Source organism: Felis catus, chromosome B4, assembly GCF_018350175.1.
Source record: "Felis catus isolate Fca126 chromosome B4, F.catus_Fca126_mat1.0, whole genome shotgun sequence".
NCBI classification, from domain to species: Eukaryota; Metazoa; Chordata; class Mammalia; order Carnivora; family Felidae; genus Felis; species Felis catus.
This window is the reverse complement of record NC_058374.1, coordinates 52595482-52619070: the sequence shown is the minus strand read 5'-3', so window position 1 is coordinate 52619070 and position 23589 is coordinate 52595482. Positions and strand designations below refer to the sequence as shown.

The following is a 23589-nucleotide window of genomic DNA, read 5'->3' as shown; positions in this document are numbered from 1 at the left end:
AAACTATCATTAAAGTGGCCTTTTAGTTGAGGTATTTTACAAACCAGCATTATCAGAAGAAGATGGGTATTGTCAGAGGAGGTGGGCTCAGGTCTGCTTGGATTTAATAACCGTTTTTAATGTCTCAACTTCCATATTACCTCAAATGTACCTGATGCTCATGATGTACTTAGACCCGAGAACATTTTTGCAAATATTCTCTGAGGTCATAAATGTACATATCTTATGTTAAAAAACATAGTTGTTCTCTTTCATAGTACTCTTCCCCTAACTTATAATGAAACATTTCAAACATACAGTAAGTAACCTCTGAAGAATAGTACAGTGACCACCAGGACACCTACAGCTGTATTTACCAATTAGTATTTTCACATATTTGCTTTATCTAGAAACATTCTTAAGTATAAAGACACTTGGCCCTTGGATATCTGAGAAAACGCTTCCTAATTAAAAGGGAACCTAAGACTATTAACTAATATATTTTAAATATAAAAATGACCATCACTAAAATATCTTTTTGTAATAATCTATGGGTCGATATCCATTTTTTTAAATCAGTGCAAGATTCAAATACAGAATTAAAAAAGTATGACTACTTCCTTACCTTAAAAGCATATTTGCGGTTAATGTGATCCTCTGAGGTAAGCATGGCTATCTGAAAACTAGGTAATAGTATGCTTCCCAGGATACCCTCTTCTTTCTCATCTAAGAGATAATTGAACATCTGATTAGAATTTTAAATGTTCTCACGAAGCAGAATAACTTTTCTCAAAATGTATTTTGACCAAATCAAAAGGTTCTTACATTTAAATGAACTGTATTCAGTGTGCTGTTTAGATAGTTCTTTACAAGGCTTTAAAGGAAATATTAATAGCAAAAACATATATGCTTCTTCACCTTCATTAAGCTTCCCTATCCTAAGCAAATCAGAAATGGGTCTCACACGTCAGAAAAATGTCAATTAGACACAAAAACAGCATACATTGGTTTAGCATATATACCACATTCTACAAAACCCTTGACATGTGATTCATTGAAAACATATTAGTACATAAGTAACGACACAGAAGCTTTACAAAATTAATTCACCCACATTTCTGGTAGGATTTAAATGCCCAACCATTTCAGGCCAAGACAAATGCACAGCTCACTTGCTCACACTCTTCAGGGTGGCTCAAATGTCTCATGATAGAGCCTTCCTTTACTGCCCTAATTTTAGCTGCTATTCATCTGAACTCATCGCAGAGCCCTCTCTTCTCTTTCTGCGACTTCACCACCACCCCCTCCCCATACCTCTGACACACTGTGTTCTATTATTTATTTATCAACTCTTTCCTCACTAGAATGTCAACTCCAGGAAGATACTTAGAATGACAGGAGGAGACACTAAAAATTTTTCAATAAATGAGTACATATGTAAATACATATTTTTAACTATGCTGTAAAAATTATGATGTTTAAAACATATAACCGTGGTTACCTTTTACCAGTCATTCTGATACACAACACTTATGGAAATAAATTACAGGCCTACAAGGCAAGCACATAAAATATACCCAGGAAAATGACAAAATATTAATCTTGGCACAGTATAGATTCACATTATTAGCTTGCTGCTTGGGGGCAGACATGCTTATAAAACTCGAAATACATATATAGTCCATTGTTAGAAACCCATAAGGCAAGTTAATAAAGCTGAGCATTAGGCTGATGAACTCAGTAATGGGAAAAACCAGAAACGAGAAATAATTTATTTTTAGTATGCTTGTCATGTTTTTTATTATCCCAAACTTAACAAGGAATTTTATTTATTTTCCCCTCATTTCTAAAATATAGGTGTAACTTCCACAAGAAAGAAAGTTGCATTAAATTGAGGTTACTTCTGTAGCTTTTTTCATAACACAACAATTCTGCTCTTACTATACTGTGCTCATTCATGTGCAGTTCACTAACACAAGAAAGAATGAACACAAGTGCAGATTTAGTCTAAAAGGTTAAAAAAAAAGAGGTAGAGAGCAGTCATCAATTACGGAGAATATGATGATTTAAATGAGTCACATTCCAATTTTAAATCCAATTTTGTTTATATAAAAGCATATGATCAGAAAAAGCTCATGAAGACATCTTTATTAAAAAATCATCTTTATCGGGGCGCCTGGGTGGCTCAGTCGGTTAAGCGGCCGACTTCGGCTCAGGTCATGATCTCACAGTCCGTGAGTTCGAGCCCCGCGTCGGGCTCTGTGCTGACAGCTCAGAGCCCGGAGCCTGTTTCAGATTCTGTGTCTCCCTCTCTCTGACCCTCCCCTGTTCATGCTCTGTCTCTCCCTGTCTCAAAAATAAATAAAACGTTAAAAAAAAATTAAAAAAAAAATCATCTTTATCAAATAATAAATTCTCTTTTGTTGCATTACTGGAAACTGTGACTCTTCCTAAAGTTATTTCAGAATATGCACAGGAATTATGTAGCACAGGGAGATTTTACTGGGTCGTCATGAATTGTTTCCCAGATGGACACCAAGCCGTTATGAGGGCTTGTCAAGTCATCCATGCAGGGCATCTTGGCTTCATCAGCTACAAACCTGAGGAAAACAGCACTTAATGCAAAGAACTGCTGTGAGGGTCACATGAGCTAACAGCTATGAAGAACTCAATAATGCACTCAGCCTGTTTTAAGTCTTCAATAAATACTGACCTCATCATATTACTGCATATAGAAAAATCTTCATCTTCTGTCAAACGACTGTCCTAAGAGTTCTTTACTAGATTCTCCAAATGTTCTTAATCATGGCACTCTTCGGTTTGGTTCTGTGAAGTCTGACCTACTGTCTTTTACCCAGAGGGCTTCACATACTGACAAGCAAAGAGTAGGTACTGAGTGATATTTGTAGAATGAATGAACTCTTTGGGGGGCGGGGGTTCAGCTAGGCCTTCTTTAGACTGGATAGGAGCCCAACTCCCTCTGTCCCATTCTAGTCCCTCCCCTTTTCTGCCACAGGTAATGGTCCCAAGAACACTTCCTAATAAGCCTCTTGCACATTAATCTCCATTACAGAGCTTACCGCTTGGGGAACATAACCTGTGACTGGAACCCCTTAAGAATCTCAACACTGACTGGATTCAAGTAACATTTTAGACTCCTTACTTGTACTTCAGCTTTAAAGACATTTGGATTAAAGGCAAAAAAATACATATAATTACAGCTGGGTATGTAACTTACAGACTGGAATATTATCACTAATTATCATTACCTAGAATACTTCAATACTTTAACTGGTCTCTTGGCTTCTCGTTTAAGTGCTAGGGTGATTTTTCTAAAATGTACTCTAAATGTATCCTATTATTATTCTCACTTTTAAGACAGAGTTAAAACTCATGAGGATGGCAAACAGATGCCTTTTGTTCCTTGAACCACTTGTTAGCCTTTGCTCCTATGTCCTTAGGCGTAACCTTCTTTTCAGTAACACAAGCCCCATGTGTCATTTTACAAATATGTCGTGCTCACTCATGCTTTGAACATGTGAAGTTCTTTGCCTAGATCATCCTTATTTCCCAATCCTTTCCTGGTACTCCTGATCAACACTCATTCAACATAACTGGACACTATGACATTCTTTCTTAGACTCCTTTAGCTAATCTGTGAGTTCCATGGAGATGCGTTTATATTGTTCATTTCTGTATCCTACTACCTAATAATACATCTGGTGCATCAAAAGTGCTCACTGCTAGCTACCACCTTAGTCTAAGCCATCATCACTTCTACCTAATAATTCCTAACTAGTCTCCGCTTCCTTCCTTCCTCATAATCCATTCTCCAATAGCAGCTTGAGTAGGCTTTCCACAATGTAAGTCACAGCATATTGCTCTTATACTTAAAAACATCCAATTGTTTCCTAATGGAATTTACAGTAGAACTGAAATTCTAGTAGGGTCTGACATTGGTGCAATCTCCTCCATTCCTCCCACCTCCCTCCCTACTGCTCCCCTTCTGTGGGCTCCTTTGATGTTCCACTTTCCTACCTTCCAGCCTTTGCACTCTTGCTCCCCCTGCCTGCAATACACTGCTCACCCTGGCTTTTATTTACATTTTGCTGTCTAAAACGTCTGCTGAGAGAACTGATCCAAAGAAATCTTTCATCCATGCCTGTCTTTAATACAATGACCTTATTTTCCCAAAAGCACTTGTCATGGTATTGTTTATTTGAATTTACTGTCTCCTTGACTTCTCTAGAATGTAAGCTTCATGAGTGCTTTCACTTTTTTTTTTTAATGTTTATTTTTGAGAGAGAGAGAGAGAGCGCGAGCGAGCAGGGGAGGGGCAGGGAGAGAGGGAGACACGGAATCCAAAGCAGGCTCCAGGCTCTGAGCTGTCAGCACAGAGCCCGATACAGGGTTCAAACCCACAGACTGTGAGATCATGACCTGAGCCGAAGTTGGACGCTTAAACAACTGAGCCACCCAGGCACCCTTCTTTTACTGTTTGACAGCATCTGCTCAATAAATATTTGTTGAATGAATTAAGTCCTATGATACATACTGTCAACAGACTGACTATAAAATAGAACAATCTAAGTGCTCTGTCATAATATGCCTGATACTCTGCAAAGATCAGTGGGAACCTGAACTTCCATCTGGTATTGGCTCCTAACCTATTGTAAAAAATAGCAAATCACTGGGGCGCCTGGGTGGCTCAATCGGTTAAGCGGCTGACCTGGGTTCAGGTCATGATCTCATGGTTTGTGGGTTTGAGTCCCGTGTCGGGCTCTGTGCTGACAGCTCGGATTCTGTGTCTCCTTCTCTCTCTGCCCCTCCCCAACTTGTGCTCTGTGTCTCTATGTCTTTCAAAAAACAAATAAATGTAAAAAATAAATAAATAAATAAAAATAGCCAATCACTTATTTTCTGTCTTACTCTCAGTATCTGTGAAATGGAGACTGATGGTCAAAAAATTCTGACAGTGCACTGTGTATGTCAGTATACCAGACACTTGGAAGGATATAGAAGAAATGAATGGGGATGCTGTATTCAGCACATAAGAGATCTGTGAAAGGAAAAATTCTGTGGTTAAGAGAAGTAATCTTGGCTATGACACATGCCAGTTGTGAGCAAACAGTATGACCTCTCTGCCCTTTGGGTTCCTCTTGTGTAAAAGGGCATAATATTTCCCACCTTGGAAGGGAAGACATAGACCATCTATGCTACATGCTCAGCATATAGTAAGTGCTCAAAAAAAAGGAAGGTATTATGACCATCTCACTAAAATATGGTCATTTTTATTTCAAATCTGACATTTCTTATTGATAAAACAGAAGAAGTATATAATATCATAATACTCATTTCCAAGTGTCTGAAGAGCAGAAGTGAGTTAAATGATATTTCTTTCCTTTTTATATTTTCTTCTCTTTTACATTGTTTCTGTCTGGGGAACCATACTAAAATTAACAAGTATAGTGAATGTAAAATGCATATAGTTAATAATAATACATAATCTCGGATTCAACACAGCTTCTGAAGTCAACATTTACATTTTAAAAATTCGGTTAAAAGAGGAAAACTTTTAAAAGAGGTGGTAGGCAGCACCTTTCCATGAGCAACAACAGCAAGTCACCAGGAACTCAGTGTTCTTTTTGTGGTAAATTAACATTAAGGAATTTTGTATGAGAAGTGGTAATAAACATTTTCCTGGTCTCATTTAAAGCTCTAAAAAGACTATAAATAAACTGAAAAGAGGAGGGAAGTACAAACTATAAGCTTAGAAATTATGCCTAAGTTATATATAACTCTTGACTTTTTGAACGAGTGGGAAAGCCTTTAAGGAAAATTGTAGAGTAAGGTTGGCATAAGACTAAAGATAATACCGCAATTGCTGCCTGACCAACATCTCTGTGACAAAATGAAATTTTATAGGTTTGTGTAATTCTGACTCAGCAGTACTTTTCAACCACAGTTTGCAGTGGGGGAAAAACAGATGAATATAATTCTAGTAATTTCTAATTTTGAAAGTTAATATACATTATATTGCTTTGATAGATGACCACAGAATTTCATCACCCTTTTGTTTGTGCAATCACAAAGCAAATTTTAAAACTGCTAATCAGTTCTAAAATCCTGTTTTATCTTGTGATATACTCATCTAGAAAAGTTATAAACTGTTCAACACACTTTGACAGTCTAATTCTTTAATGAATGTTTCCAACCAGACTTTAAAGTAGGAAAGAAAGAACTACTGTCCAGGTTCATGGTTTTATATTATAATCGAAGCAGATTTCTATGGAGAGTGCAGCCTATATAAACTTTTTCATGGCTGGGTACCAACTGTATCGTATCTAACAGATCCACGTAGCATATGAGGAGAGACTTCTTTGGACTTTGAGCTGAAACTGTATTCATCAATAATTTACTAACAAGAAAACATATTTAAAAAAGGAGTTTATGGCATCCATATAGGAAAAATGGAGACAATAACTCAATACCTAACATAATACCTTTATTTACTCTCCACCAACTTTAACAGCCTGGTATGTATACTTTCCACAACTTTCTCCATGTTTCAGGGAGTCTGTCATTGTTTGAAAAAAAGGGGGTGGGGAGGGTGGGAATCATAATAAGTACATATTTTGTACTTAAAAAAATTGCCAATATATCAGAGTAGTCTTTGACAGTCTAAAGACATCTGCTGCAGAGACCTGAACATTCAATAATTCAATAGCTAGAGCTAACAGAGCTGACACATAAAAAAATAAAAAATAATCTTATCAGACTAATGACTTTTGTCTATTAGGCAACGAATTCAAGGATAACATTACAGAGTGAAGAGTCATACACTATTTACATAAAACAAATCAGATTAACACAATCACACTACAGAAATTGGACCAAACTCAGACTAATCTGCTCGAAGCACAATATTGTCTTCAGTCATCCCTCAAGTACTCAGTATTATATATCGATGAAGAAAAGGTTTTCTTGATATTGTTTGTTGGTAATAAAACAGCCAAAAGAATTGTAATGTTTTTTCTTTAAAAAAAGTATCTACTACTTAACATATCCTATCATGAAATACTACACTAAGACAGTTTATAGTAAACTTACCTCTGTAATAAAAGAGGCAAAGGTCAGAAAGCACGAACCAGCGTTTCTTCCACAGCTTCATGCCGGTACTGTCCTATATTAAATCAGCATATTAAAGGGTTTTTTTTTCATTTCAGAAAATTCAAATTCATTTCTGATACCTTTATTTAAAATAAGCTTTTATTTCTTAAAAAAAAATTTTTAATGTTTATTTGAGAGACACACATAGAATGTGAGCAGGGGAGGGACACAGAGAGAGGGAGACACAGAATCTGCCCTGCAGCAGGTTCCAGGCTCTGAGCTGTCAGCACAAAGTTTGATGTGGGGCTCGAACTCATGAACAGTGAGATCACGACCTGAGCCGAAATTGGACATTTAGCCAACTGAGCCACCCAGGCGCCCCTAAAATAAGCTTTTAAAACAAGATGTAGAAACCTAATATACAAAGCAAAAACATGGAGGTAGTTTTTTAGGGACTTGTATCACCTTAAGACATTCCCAAGTATACAGGTCTCTGAAGAGTAATACCATCATGTAAGAAATACTGTTGAAGCAATCTGATTTAGCTTCATATTTGTAAGCAATCTGAAATTACTTTTTTGAACATACATGTCTGCTAACATGAGGATAGCGTAACCATGCAGCATTGTGGTCATTCTGGTAGAACAGATTTAATAAATGTTAATCTCCAACAAGAAGAAAAATATGTGATTTGAAATTATCCCAAAGGTAATGTGATTTAAAATGACTGTGAATAAAGGAAACTTAGCATACAAATAGATTTCATAAACACTTTTTTCTTCTTACATATACAGTTTGGGTTTCGCTCACCCTGCAAAAAAGAGTGCTTCTTTGGCAGCTTTTTCTTAGTAATTCAGTTAATAAAAATACCAAGCTCAAACAAAATTACAGTTTTAATAAAAACTGCAAGAGTAAATGAAACACGCATACACACACACACACACACGCAAAAAAGAGGTCAGTTTGGATGTGCATTAACATTATTTTTAGTTGTAACAATCAAAAATGACTTTAGAACTAAAGAAATTATATAGATAAAAATCTTTTTTTTTTTTTTTAATTTAAAAAAAAATTTTTTTTTTCAACGTTTATTTATTTTTGGGACAGAGAGAGACAGAGCATGAACGGGGGAGGGGCAGAGAGAGAGGGAGACACAATCGGAAACAGGCTCCAGGCTCTGAGCCATCAGCCCAGAGCCCGACGCGGGGCTCGAACTCACGGACCGCGAGATCGTGACCTGGCTGAAGTCGGACGCTTAACCGACTGCACCACCCAGGCGCCCCTAGATAAAAATCTTAAAGTAAGGGATTTGTCCTTAAAATTGACAGCTACATCAAAGAACCAAAAAAATTTTTTTAACAGTATATGGTATTCTTAATGTCCTAATAATCTTTAATACAAATAATTTAAAAGTTTACACTTTTATCTTAAACAGGCTCCATGCTCAGCAAGGAGCCAACGCGAGGCTTGATCCCACAACCCTGGGATCATGATCTGAGCCAAAATCAAGAGCTGGACACTCAACCATCAGAGCCAACCAGGTGCTCCAAAAAGTTTACACTTTGAAGTAACTCTGCAAACAAACACTCTGTGTAAGTCACACAGCTATTACAAAATAAACACTCATGGTAGAGAAACTGGTTGTTAACACTTCTGCAATACAAATTAACCAAGGGATCAAGAAATAAGAATATCATTTTTAAGAAATTCTGTATCGTCTATTAGGCTCAATATTACACTGAGCTATTTGAACATAACTTGGACTTATTAGAAGACTAGTTAAAGAAATCTTTTAGTATAGATAAGTTTAAATGTCCGATGGTGAAAATATAGATGATTTTTTTTAATGTTTATTTTGAGAGAGAGAACACGTGCGCACGTGAGTGGGTAGCAGAAGGGCAGGTGAAGGGAGAGACAGAGAGAATCCCAAGCAGGCTCCTCACTGTCAGCACAGAGACCAACGTGGGGCTCGAACTCAGGAAACCAAGAGATCATGACCTAAGCTGAAACCAAGAGTCGGATGCTCAACTGACTGAGCCATCCAGGTGCCCCAAGATGGTTTTTTTTAGATGATTTTTAAATAAAAATAAAAGTTGGTATTCAAGTTACATACTCAATCAACTCAGCGACACACTGGCAAAACTAATTTGCTTCAATGATTGGGAATTCTTTGGATTTTAAGATGGCCCTCTCTCGGTAAGTTGCCACCTCAGCTTTCGTATGGAACGATGTCTAATGAATGTATCCTCCGTATACATGTATAACAGAACAAAGATAGATAAAGGTCTTGAAGGCTGAATATATCATCTCAGTTATCTGGTGGTCACTTAACTTGGAAACCCAGGTGCAAACCAGAAAGTAAAAAAGAAAACAGTCTATAAGCACAAAAAGAGATGTCAGGAAGTCCAATATACATGCATCCTTACTAATTCCCAAAGTAATGGCAAGGTTCCAAAAAAGCTTAGTTATCAGGTTTTCCAAACGATAAAACAATATACACCCCAACTTATCAGGATGTCTGACAGTGAGCCATACTTAAGCAAACAGATCAGAAAAGAAGCAAAAGAAAAAAAGGAAAAGAAAAAAAGAAAAAACAACACATTTAAGAGAGTAGTCTTGAGAGCCTAAAAGTAAAAATCTGAGAAAACTATAAAAATCTCAATTACGATTTCTCTATAAAGCAGAGAAGTATATAATTGTACACTTCTCTAATGATTTTTAAATGAACAGAAAAATGAACAGTATCTCTGTATGTTTTTTTTCCCCATTTAAAAAATATTTCTGCCTGGATAATTTTAGCATAGTATTCCTAACGATTTCATACAGCATGTATTTAATTTCAAATCTAGAAATACCTACAACAAAGACACACAATCTGTGTTCTAAGTAACATCCATTACTTTTTCTTTCTTTACTATTCTAACATTCTTCAGTGGTAATAAAAAGAATCTGGATGACTAATTCTACAGTTCCTTCTCTATTTTATATAATTGTCCTAGGTACATTCAGCTGAAAAGGTCTTTTGATTCCATTTTTCTTTCACATCAAATAGAACACAAACAAAAAATACCTGTTTATAAAGCCAGCCTCGCCTGACCACAGGTGCATTAGGATTCCTTTTAATTGAATTTGATCTTTTTCCAAAATTGTGAACTTTTTTTGAAGACCGTGAAGTCTAAATAGAAAAAAGAAAAACAGAAAATGTGTTATTAATGGTTGGTATTTATATTTCTTCTTCATAATTTCATCTCTCCAGATTTCTCTGAAACATGCAGGACTTAAATCTTTCCAGAAATTATAGCAATTCTGCTTTTTGAGGATTTACTTATTTCAAGTGTAAGAATTTTGCACAAAGAATTTTTCCCCAGGATATTACAAAGAATCACAAGTTTTACAATCTGTCCTTTAAAACTGGGATATATAATTTTTAAAAAGGCACAATGTGTGGCACTATTTTGTCCTACCTGCTATATAAATTGAATAAACCTTGGGTAAAAATGAACAAATCTTTAAGAATAAATGAAATGTAGAACTTTTTGCTTTGTATCTGATTTAATAATGTTATTTCAATTACAGAAAGTGAACAGTGTCAAGGGTCAAGAGAAATACTCAGATATAAAACATACCACATCAAGTCAACACAAGACTGGAAAGATCTGCTTAATGTCATGTACTGTCTTCTCCTTTATGGGCAATTCTGAACTTGAATGATGCCAGATAGATAGTGTTTACTATATATTTAAAAGTATACATAAGGAGATACAATCTTTTGAGATACTGCTATGTTTATTTAGTATGAAGATTTAGCAGGAATGGTAGTGGTAACCAACAAACAAAAACAAAGAAGCTGAATTTGAGTTCTCTATAAAGGTAAGTAATATCAAATTATCTCTTATTGTTTAACTTATCTAGAATCCAGCACATTTCATGAGAATTTTGTTTTTTGAAGCTTATATTAGTACATAACAGAATGTTAAGACCCAATATCAACCACATTTTCTCAAAGTATGTTTTGTTGATACGTTTCACTTTATTTTTGAATACATAATGCTTAAACATAATATACAACTCAAATGGTACAAAAAGATACACACTGGGACTGGTCATCTACTTCCTACCTCTGGGCTCTAGCACTCAACCCTATGAGGCAACCAATGTCAACTGTGTGTATGTGTGCACTTATTCATCTAAGATAACTGTTTTCATAGGTATGGAATATCTTTTTTTCCTCAAATGATTACATATATAATATGTAATACCTACTATTCTGTTCTACTGTTTCTTGGAGATTACATATATAATATGTAATACCTACTATTCTGTTCTACTGTTTCTTGGAGCTTACTACATAAAGAAAATGCCTATTTACCCACATTGTTGTCGAGGTACTGCGCTAGAAAACTTCTTAACCTTTGCAAATTCGATATGTGAAAAATGGTGTCCTTTGTTGTTTTAACTAGCATTTTTCATATTATGAATGAGTTTGAACATCGTTTTCATATATTTAACAGTAAAATTCCATTTTCTGGGTGGGGATTTTACATAATATGCCCATTTAAAAAGTAGGCTGTAAGCCTTTTCCTTATTGATTCAAAAAACTTCTTTTGATTATAAAGGAATTATTCGTGAATTATTACATGAATTGCAGATATTATGCATGCATAATAATTATTTATGGTTCAATCTCCTTATTTTCTATTTTGATTTTTGGGTTTTATGTCATATTTAGAAAGCCAATCTGCATTCTGCATTTGTTTTTTTAAAAATCTTCCATTGTTCTTTGTAGTGCTTTTATAGTTTTGTTTTTAACATTTCAACACCTGATCCATCCAGAAAATTTTCAGTGTAAAGTTTGAGGCAGAGATCTGACTTTCTTTCCAGATAATGACTTGCTGGCCCTCAACCTACATATCATTTCTCTAGATTTTGATTAAAATATATTAATGAAGTATTATAATACTCAGTTACCTTACTAGCATTTTATGTTACATAAGAATTAGAAAATATTTACATTATTTAGAAATTTATATTAACTTGTAATACTCCACAAAATTTCATTTTAAAAACATTAAAACAAAAATGTCACAACAGGCATTTAAAATAGATAACTGCCTATTATCCATTTCTTTATAATAACCATAATTTACTGTAACTGTTCTATTATAAAATATATTATTTTTTAATAAAGATTATTCTTTTATTATCACTTGATTCTCTTGCTATCCATTAATTTAGGAACTGAGAAGCAACTTTAAGGCAACTATTTATTCAGATTTAATAGCATGTGTTTTAAGAGACTGATAAAATTTTCGTATTAAAATTCTAAACTTAAAATATTAGCACTGTAGTTTAAAGTATAAGAAACAATAACTACAGGGGCCCCCAGGTGGCTTGCTCAGAGGAGCATAAGAAAGACTCTTGATCTCATGGTCATGAGTTCGAGCCCCATGTGGGATGCAGTGATTACTTAAATAACTTAAAAAAATAAATAGAAGCAGTAACTACAAATTTTTATAGACACAAAGTCTGGGACCTTACATTAAACAATTAACATTTTTCTTTGTGATTATAAAGAAACACCACCCTCCTCTATTTCCATATGACTATGGCACTTTCTGTATAATGGATTCTAAATATGTCAGAATCATCAAGCACAGTGGCCTAGGGTTTCCCTTTGGCAGTGATTCTACATTTCTTTTTAAAAAGTTTGTCTGCTCAATCTAGGGATTTATAACAGTCAGAAAATGGTATTTCTATGCCATTATATTAACCCTCATCTTTAAAACTTCAGTTGATTCAATAAATTGCCATTTTTTCACGTAAACATCCATATATTTATAAAATTATTCAAAATCTGAACTCTATAAGTTTTAAAAAGTCATTAAATTATTAAAATATAATCTTATTATTTTATATTCCACATCATTCCTTAAGTAAATTATCTCAAATGTAATTTGGTTCGTGTAATAAGAAAAATGAAATAATTATTCTTTAATTCTAAGCCCATTAAGAGTATAGTAATAGATGCAACCAATTATACCAGATATCAGTAATTAACAGTAAGCAAAAGAACTTACTCTGCCTACAGGGCTCATCGGATGCACTCCATAATCTGAAGTCATATTATAGTTAGAAGCTTCATTTATCATGCTTATAGGTCGTTCCTTCTTTTCTTCAGATGTCATGGTTGCAACAGTCCTGAAAATATGTCAGAATGCTAAAACTTGCTGTACATGTTGACTGCTTTACAATAAACCTTCCCTAGAAATTATAATGCTGATGTCCCACTTTTCCAAAGAGCTGGATACTAGTTAGAGCTTAATAAGCTCTAGAGTCACAGCTTAATATTTATAACTATTTTAAATATTATTAGCATATCTCCTAAGCACATGATAGGTTAAAATCATGTTTATTTTAATAAGCATTATTATAGATATGCTACTTGGCCATCTAACTGGAAAATTAAAACCTCAGTAAAGATGAGCTATTCTATTATCGAAAATAAAAATAATGATATCAAGAGCTATTTTTTTTTGTGAACAAATTTATAGTATATAAAATATTTTCACACATATCTCATTTGATGCTTATAATAATCCTAAGAAATGGTAATTACCACTATCCCTGATTTAAGGACGAGAAAACTGAGCTCACATTAGTTTAATAATCTGACAAAGTTTATAGTTTCTCTGACGTTAAATTCTGGGCTCTTGAGCTTACTGTCTGTGTTTGTACCAACAGCTTCTGAGATTACATTCTTCATCAAGGAAAGTTTTAAGTTATGTTCCTATGCCATCCATAGTAAATAGATGGGCTTCTGTTATACCTGACTGCAAATATCCAGATAAGAAACTGTTAAATTATAATGTATTAACATATGGACAACAGCAGAGTGCCTGGGTGGCTCAGTTGGTTAAGTGTCCTAGTCTTACTTAACTCTTGATTTCGGCTCGGGTCATGACAGCGTGGAGCTTGGGATTCTCTCTCTCTCCTCTCACTGCCGCTCCTCTTGCTCACACACTCTCTCAAAATAAATAAACTTAAAAATATGTTTTTGGATAACAGCAATCTTAATGCTAACACCATTTAAAACGAAGGCATTCCATGAAACTCTTTACTTACTGTTCATTCACTACAAAAATACAATTGTCCTGTGATGGCTGTCCTGTGACTGGATGTTTACAGGTTACTTTCCTTTCATTATGGCTAAAAGAAAAGAGAAAAAGAGAAAATGCATGTACTTCTATTATCACAAATGTTTTTCTAATATTCTGGTAGGAAAATAGTGATTTCTTTATTATAACATTAGTGAATAAAAGAGATGAAATTCAAACTCCCAGGTGATGAAATCTCCAAATACACCCTTTCTACTACCTACCATGTACACATGTATGTGTGAATGCTACTACAGTTTTACCATACAGGTAAACGAACCTCGCACCTCCCAAGCCTGACCTCAATTCTTTCTTCTCACTATTTTATAAAAAAGTAAGTTGATTTGGCTCCACGATCACTGCATTTCACATTTGATAGGTGGGACACAAAGAATGAGTATCTACCTACTTCTGTTATTTTGTATCTTTATTTAGGCACATCATAGAGAAGTAATGCCAAATTCATATACTATTCTTTTTAGGCTGAGTGATAAGATTAGGTCTCCTGCTGTCTTCTTAGAAATTAGAGGGAAAAGAATTCCCAAACGATTTATCTAAATAAAAAATACTGGAGGCCAAAAAAGTGTAATATATACTGATAAATAATACATATTATTATTTATAAATTAATTTTCCCCCTTTGGGTCACATACTATAAGGCAAGATCTATAAGGAAGATCCATCATTTACTTTCCTTACAGAGAAAAATTTCAAGATGCTGTAACTGAATATTGCTTTGTTAATCTTAAAAGATTATTAAATGTGCCCTATAACCACAAGCCACATATAAAGTTTCTGGCAAACTTTAGATATTTAAATTCCTTTTCTATATCCTAACTTTTATTAATATTATTTTTATTGGTAACATAGTACTTGAAACTTTATCCATTAAATAAAACTAAAACCACAAAAAAGAAAAGGTACAGATACATATTGACTATTGTGGGAGTAGAATGACTGATGGAATATAATGTGTTTCTATTATTCCCTTATTTTATTTTTTTTAACGTTTATTTTATTTTTGAGACAGAGAGAGACAGAGCATGAATGGGGGAGGGTCAGAGAGAGGGAGACACAGAATCTGAAACAGGCTGCAGGCTCTGAGCTGTCAGCACAGAGCCCGACACGGGGCTCGAACTCACGGACTGCGAGATCATGACCTGAGCCGAAGTCGGCCACTCAACCGACTGAGCCACCCAGGCGCCCCACTCTATTATTCCTTTAGATAACCGGTCTAACAAGCACACAGGACTACTAAATTATCAGCTTTTTGAGGTGGTTTTGTTTTTATGCAATAGAGAGATTAAGATTTGGTGGGTTTAAATATCCATTTGGAGCGATATTTTCACCACATAAAAAGTATGTGAGTGGGGCGCCTGGGTGGCTCAGTTGGTTAAGCGTCTGACTTCAGCTCAGGTCATGATCTTGCAATTCAGGAGTTTGAGCCCCACATCGGGCTCAGTGCCAACAAGCTCAGAGCCTGGAGCCTACTTCAGATTCTGTGTCTCCCTCTCTCTGCTCCTCCCCTGCTTGTGCTCTTTCTCAAAAATAAATAGTAAAAAAAATTTTGAAGTATGTGAGTGGGTTCAATGGTGGAAACCTAAGGTCTCATGTGGGATGGCAGTTTATGTAATAAGCAGTAAACTGGCAACAGAATAACTAAGGAAGTACAGCCTCTGCAGGTAAGTGGAAAATTCTGAAGTACCCAGATGTGATGAACACCATGAATGTGTCGAGGTATATAAATTGTGATGTTTAACAGAATAAAAGTGTGGAGAAAAAGGGAGGGGGTAAAGTAATCAAGGACAGGGATTAGGACACCTTAGTGATAAAAAAAAAAAAAAAATGGAAGATAGCATCTTTTGTTTTCTTAAAGCCTCTCCTAGGAAGCATTAAAAAGGCAGAAGTAGATAGAACAGAAATATACAAATTCTTTCCATACAAATCCAATATTGCAAAAAGAAAGCAAACAAACCCTTATATATTGCATTATTTCCCTAGGCTATGTCATCTTGCCTAGGAGGAATACAGTAGACTCCATCCCCCAAATTCTGGAAGATCTAAATTGTAACAACATGGCTCTGCAATAGTTATCTGGCTAAGAGACTACTCTGATATCCTGACCACTACATGGATTTGGGTATCCATTAGAAAAAAACATAAAGGAATGGAGATACCTAAATAGTGAATGGTTTAAAAAGAGCACACTCTTTTGCCTAAAAGTGGATGCTGTTTTGAATGAAATGGTGATTTTATTATCTAATTACTTTTCAGAGCACAATGTCTTAAACAGTAAACTAATAAAAATCTTACTATTCTAGCTTAAAAGACCAGTGACTAAAATCAATATGAAATACAAATATATTTATGTTCTTCATTTCTTCAAAGTATCCAATGTGTGTGAGGTTTTTTCGAATTTACTGTTGATATTATATTGACATAAAATTCCTATAAAATCTACAAGGACACTCTAACACAAAAGTATTTTACAGGCATATTTTAGAGGTATTGCAGGTTTCATTTCAGATTACTGAAATAAGGTGAGTATCACAATAAACTGAGAAATGAATTTTCTGGTTTCCTAGCGCATATAAAAGTTATGTTTACACTATTAAGTGTACAATAACATTATGTCTAAAAAAACCCCCAATGTACATACCTTAATTTAAAATGCTTTATTGTTAAAAAATGCTATTTATCATCTAAGCTTTTAGTGAGTCTCAGTCACTGATCACAGATCACCAGAACAAATGAATAATGAAAAAGTTTGAAATAACTGTGAGAAATCACCAAAATGTGATAGAGACGTGAAGTGGGCAACAGCTGTTGGAAAAACAGTGCCAAAAGATTAACACAAGCAGGGTTACAAACCTTCAATTTGTAGAAAACACTATCTGTGAGTGCAATAGAGAAATGCAATAAAACAATATGACCATAATATTTTTTAATGAAAGAAATAACCTTTCTCACTACATAAGCATAACTGTAACATAAAATAAAGATATCCTCTCAACTACTGGGACCTCATCCAGTAGTTGAAAAAAACCTTCTGCACACCAAAGGAAACAATGCACAAAACTAAAAGGCAACCAATGAGATGGGAAAAGATATTTGCAAATGACACATCAGATAAAGCGTTAGTATCCAAATTCTATAGAGAAGTTCTCAAAAAACAATCCAGTGAAGAAATGGGCAAAACACATGAATAGACACTTCTCCAAAGAAGATATCCAGATGGCTAACAGACACATGAAAAAATGCTCAACATCACTCATCATCGGGGAAATACAAATTAAAACCACAATGAGATACCACCTTACACCAGTCAGAATGGCTAACATTAACAACTCAGGCAACAGATGGTGGCAAGGATGTAGAGAAAGAGGATTTCTTTTGCACTGCTGGTGGGAATGCAAACTAGTACAGCCACTCTGGAAAACAATATGGAGGTTCCTCAAAAAATTAAAAATAGAACTACCCTATGACCCAGCAATTGCACTACTAGGTATTTACCCAAGGGATACAGGTGTGCTGTTTTGAAGGGGTACATGCACCCCAATGCTTATAGCAGCACTATCAACAATAGCCAAAGTATGGAAAGAGCTCAGAGGTCCATCAATGGATGAATGGATAAAGAAGATGTGGTGTGTGTGTGTGTGTGTGTGTGTGTGTGTGTGTCTGTGTGTGTATATATATATACACACATACACACATATATATGCATATATATGTGTGTATATACATATATATATATAGGAGTATTACTCAGCAATCAAAAAGAATGAAATGTTGTCATTTTCAACTGTGTGGATGGAACCAGAGTGTATTCTGCTAAGTGAAATCAATCAGAGAAACACAAATATCATATGACTTCATTCATATGAGGATGTTAAGATACAAAACAGATTGATATAAGAGAATGGAAGCAAAAATAATATAAAAACAGGGAGGGGGACAAAACATAAGAGACTCTTAAATACAGAGAACAAACTGAGGATTGCTGGAAGACTTGTGGGTGGGGGGATGGGCTAAATCACCAGAATCTACTCCTGAAATCATTATTGCACTATATGCTAACTAACTTGGATGTATAATAAATAAACAAATAAATAAAAAGTCCTCTCAAATGTTTATTCATTTGTTCTGTCTTATACAGTATTCCTAAAATCTGGTTCCTGAAAACTAATTTAAACAACATAATTATCAAATAGAAAAGTCACAGTAACATTTTCGAATTATTCCATTAAAAAAAATTAAAATTGGGGTGCCTGGCTGGCTCAGTCGGTTAAGCATCCGACTTCGGCTCAGGTCATGATCTCATGGTTAGTGAGTTCAAGCCCCACGTCGGGCTCTGCGTTGACAGCATGGATCCTAAAGTCTGCTTCGAGTTCTGTGTCTCCCTAGCTCTCTGTCCCTCCCCCACTCAAACTGTCTCTGTCTCTTTCTCAAAAACAAATAAACGTTTAAAAAAATTTTTAAAGCAAAATATCAATTCCAGTCTTAACTGTTTAAATGTGGTAATTTCCTATCACCTGATAGGATTGCCAATCCTTACTGCCCCTGAGCAAATATATTTATATATATATTTTTATATATCTAAAAATTTATTTTAAATTTCAAAATCATTCCTTATGTTGGCATTTACACTTCATTTTTATACTAATGTTTCATTTTAAGGTATTGTAATGGTAAGGGTAAACATAATTTGGAAATTATAGACAGAAACTAAAAATATGAATTAAATGAGTACTGAGTGCCAATAAGTGAAAGAATTGTAAATGAAATCCAAATGAGTCTTTAAAAATCTCCACAAAGCCATCTCTGTTAATGTTAGAGTTCATTATATGCTATCCATATATACCAACTGGGCACTGTGGGAGATGGCTGGCCTACTGTTTAAGTATCAAGTCAGGGCCACTGTCTCTGGCACAAAGGAGGACTGTCTGCTCAGGACCAGGAAGGAGGGTAGGGACAATGATTCTCAGCCTTTCCTCAATTCTACTAAAGTTTGTCCCTTGCACTGTTTACAAAGCATATGTTTTCATCCTACATCTGCTATCCTTTTGTAGCCCACCAGTTTTTTTCTTTTATGGAAGGGCCTCAAAATTCAGATCAGGAGTACCATCAGTTCTGTTGTAACTGATATGTGGAATACATTCCATGTAAATGTGGAAAAGTGTGTTCTCCAACGTGATTCATATGTTAGGGAACACTTTGAATATCAGTCACATAAATTCCACATTTTTTATGCATGCTCTTGTCTGTGATCCTATCCTGTTTGTGTGTACAGGAGTACATCAATCATACAACTGCACAACCTCAAACATCTGTCAGCTACGTTAGTTCACTGCCTGTTTTATGCAACACACCCATTCACATGTAGTGATACAACTTTCCATCTAATTTCAGATTCCCGTACTTCCAAAACTTCCCAAAACTCACAACTTAAAACCGTCCCAATGTCCACTTCCACTATACAAACTGTGGGTCTTTTTTCAAGGCAAAGTGTATCTGCAGTATTTTTGTGTTTCCTAACCATTTAACAGTAAAATTGTGCAACCACTTTTATTAGTTTCCTTTCTTTGTTTTTATGTGTCACTAATGAAGTTTTTGAGGGGTCTTCCAATGAAGTTCTTTTCCACAAAAGCCCCTGATTTCCATTGCCTGATTTTGCACAGTGATGTGATTTTTAGGAACGTACATGTTGTGTTATAGCAAAATTGATTGGACCACTTAGTTCCAAACTAACATACGTCTATGCTGCAAAAAGTGCATTTTGAAGCTTTAATAGAAAAGATGCCATTTTAAAAATCCTTGCCAGAGATTTTTATGCTCATCATGAACGAAAAGAAGTACTGGAAAGGTATAATGTTACATAAATTTGTGTTTTTGGTGGAATCCTTATAAAGCAGGGATAAAATTCAGGTCTTGATATAAGACATTCTTAAGATCACAGAACAAACTATTTCCCATCTTGTCTTTGAATTCTCTGTGGCATAGCAGAAGCCCTAACTTTAACAAATGTGATGCCCAGTATTTACCCACTCATACTTCCTGGCTTCTCTGATGTTTTATTTTTATTTAAAGATTTTATTTTATGTTTTAAAAGATTATTTTTTTATTTTGGGAGTGGGGAGCAGGCAGAGGCAGAGACAGAGACAGAGAGAGAGAGAGGGAGAGAAAGAATCCCAAGCAGGCTCTGCACTGTCAGCACAGAGCCTAAAGCAGGGTTCAATTTCATGAACCATGAGATCATGACCTAAGTTGAAATCAAGAGTTGGATGCTTAAGTGCCTGAGTAAACCCATTAAAGATTTTATTTTTTAGTAATCTCTACGCTCAACATAGGGGCCCTAACCTGCAACCCCCCGAGATCAAGAGTCAGCATGCTCCATCCACACTGACTGAGCCAGGCAGCAGCCCTTGTCTGTGCTGGTTTAATGTCTAAGTCTAGACTAGTGGATCTCAACTGGGAGTGATTTTATTTCCCAGGGGACATTTGGAAATGTCTGGTAATATTTTTGAATGTCACAAGTGGGACTGGTATCTAGTGGGTAGAGTCCAGGATGCTGCTAAATGTCTTACAATGCACAGGCAAGATTTCCACAGGAAAAAAGTATGGAGCCCAAAATGCCAATAGTGTGAGGTTATGTAAGCCTATGCTAGACCATCATAGCCCTCTAACAATTAACTCTGCTGAATACGCCACATTTACTATTTCTTTGTGTTTCTGTATTTCTCTAGAGACAACAGAGGCAGCAGGAAATAACAGCAATTGAGAGCACAGGTTCTGTTATCAGGCCACCTAGGCTTAAATCCCAGCTCCCGGACTCATTAGCTAGGTATCTAAATTACTTTAACTTTCCATGCCTCAGTTTCCTTAGCTTAGTACCAGTAACTGTATCAAGGTTGGTTATTTTTTTCAGAGTTGCTCTAGGCACCAGGGATAGCAGTGAACAAAACATAAAAATCTTTGCCCTCATGAAACTTACTTTATAGTGGAGATGTTTATGAGGATTAAAAGAGTGAGCGGTATAAACATGGCCTGGGACAGAGTAAGTCCTCCATAACTGTTGGCTTATATTTACTGTGAACAACAGGACTTTCAGCATGTCATTGTCATTAAATTACTGGTCAGTCAACTGTTTATGTTAAAAGTTTAAAATAGTACCCACCTAGTAGCCCCCTCTCACCCATGGTTTTCCGCTTTCTGTGTTTCAGTTACCCATGGGTCAACTGCAGTGATGACCCTTTTGACCTATCCCCAGAAGGCCACTGGTAGCCTCATGCTGTGCATTAATACCTGTGTCATTCTACTCACTTCATCTCATCACATAGGCATTTTATCATCTCACATCATCAAAAGAACAAGGGTGAGTACAGAACAAAATATTTTGAGATCATATTCATATGACTTTTACTACAGTAGACTATAGTTGTTCTATTTTATTATTATAGTTGTTAATCTCTTACTGTGCCTAATTTATAAATTAAGCTTTACCATAGGTATGCATGTATATGAAAAAACATAGTATATATAGGATTTGGTACTATTTGTGCAATCAGGCATCCACTGCTGGGGGTAGGGGGTGTCTTAGAATGTATCCTCTGCAGATAAGGGGCTACTGTACTCAGTATTTACTGTAAAAGAATAAAGTTGTAATCTCTCTTGGTTTTCATGCTTCTGGTAAAGATACCTGCCCCTAATATGTCAAAAAGACAGAGGAGAAAAGTAATTCTAATACAAAAGTTCCAAAGAAAGATTAGCTGTGTTTTTATGCTAGCAAAGGCAGGATGTGAGAAGATTCTTAAATAGTGACAAGCAACACTTAAAAAAGAAAAAAAAAAATGGACTCAGCTATTCTGGAGAGTTCAGGACCAAAGAAAATAGGGCATATTCACTAGCTTAATCTGAGGATCATGCTCTATTACGAGTCCAGATAAAAAGGTTGAATCAATTCCATTTTCAGGAAAATATCAAGAAATTGACAAACAGCAACACAAATTACTTGTTTTCTGGCATTATGCCTTCTTCACTATTTATTACCAGACATGTAATCATTTACTAAACTAGAAGACCAAATGCAAGACCTGCTTATTTAGAGCCTCTATGGAAATACTTCGTTCAATAATAATTTAGTTTTAAAAGATCTTAAGATGAATAAATCAGTGTGTGTAAAACATTGTGTCTCTATCAGATTATATAAATAACAAATTAAAAAAGACATGTCTGCTGGAGATGGAATATACTTACTACTCTACCTTATTTCTTTTCAAATCTTGTATTTATGAACCAAATAATGCATCATGTAGGTAACTGTACTAGAAAATCTGGGTGAAGCTGTACCATTTTAAGCAGTACTGAGCTTTCTAGCAGCCTACATGAACAGGGAAAGCTGATAAACTACATTACTCCTTATAGCCTCGTTGTGAAAACAGAGCAATTCACTGGGTTTGAGTCAACTCTCAGTGACAGGTGCTTTTATATGAAGAATAATTTAAACTACATAGCAGCACACTGAAGATAGGAGAAGCTGGTATTGTGTCCCTTTCCAGGGTCATTGGAGCAAGGCCATTTTGTGTTCAGTCCACATTGCTAGTCTTCCCTCAGCAGAACACTTTTAAGGGAAGGTGCCAATGACACTGCTAAAGAAATACCTCCCTCCATGCACTAAGTACATGCATAAAATGCACAAAATTGCACATTTCATATACAAACCCCAATAGGGGTTTAGAAAGACAGAGGGGAAAAAAAGATTTAAAAATCAGTTGCTATTGGGTTGTAAAAGTTCTTTATATATTCTGGGTATTAACTCCTTATCAAATATATGATTTGCAAATATTTCCTCTCACCTGGTAGACTGCCATTTTTTAAAATTTTTATTTATTTGTTTTTGAGATATAGAGTGCTTAGGGGAAGTGGGGGTGGAGATTGAGAAAGCGAGAGAGAGGGGGGGAGAGAGAGGGAGGGAGGGAGGGAGAGAGAGAGAGAATGAGAGAATGAGAATATGAATCCTAAGCAGGCTCTGCATCATCAGCTCAGAGCCTGATGCGGGACTCAAACCCACAAACTGTGAGATTGTGACCTGAGCTGAAACCAGAAGTCAGATGCTTGACTGTCTGAGCCACCCAGGCACCCCTGTTATATTGCTTTTTCATTTTGTTGTGCAAATGCTTTTTAGTTTGACTTAGTCCCACTATTTTTGCTTTTGTTGCCAGAATTTTTTTTTAATGTTTTCGCCAACTAACAGCAATGTTCTGGATATTTAATTAGTATTGCAATTTTCTCCTATGGGAATACTTATTTGTGTGTGTGTGTGTGTGTGTGTGTATGAGTTTCAACGCTT

The 23589-nt window shown here is 35.4% G+C and overlaps 1 protein-coding gene across 21 annotated transcripts in view; it reads right to left on the bottom strand.

Moving 5' to 3' along the window:
- Positions 1-23589, bottom strand: part of PLEKHA5 (pleckstrin homology domain containing A5) — a 238641-nt gene that overhangs the window by 82907 nt on the left and 132145 nt on the right. For all 21 annotated transcript variants that reach the window (XM_023256821.2, XM_023256823.2, XM_045061456.1 and 18 more), the window contains 5 exons: positions 14212-14295; positions 13167-13287; positions 10160-10264; positions 7090-7162; positions 605-705 (listed from right to left, as the gene is read on the bottom strand). In XM_023256821.2, the coding sequence (XP_023112589.2) occupies positions 605-705; positions 7090-7162; positions 10160-10264; positions 13167-13287; positions 14212-14295 (484 nt within the window). The remainder of the gene's footprint in view (positions 1-604; positions 706-7089; positions 7163-10159; positions 10265-13166; positions 13288-14211; positions 14296-23589) is intronic.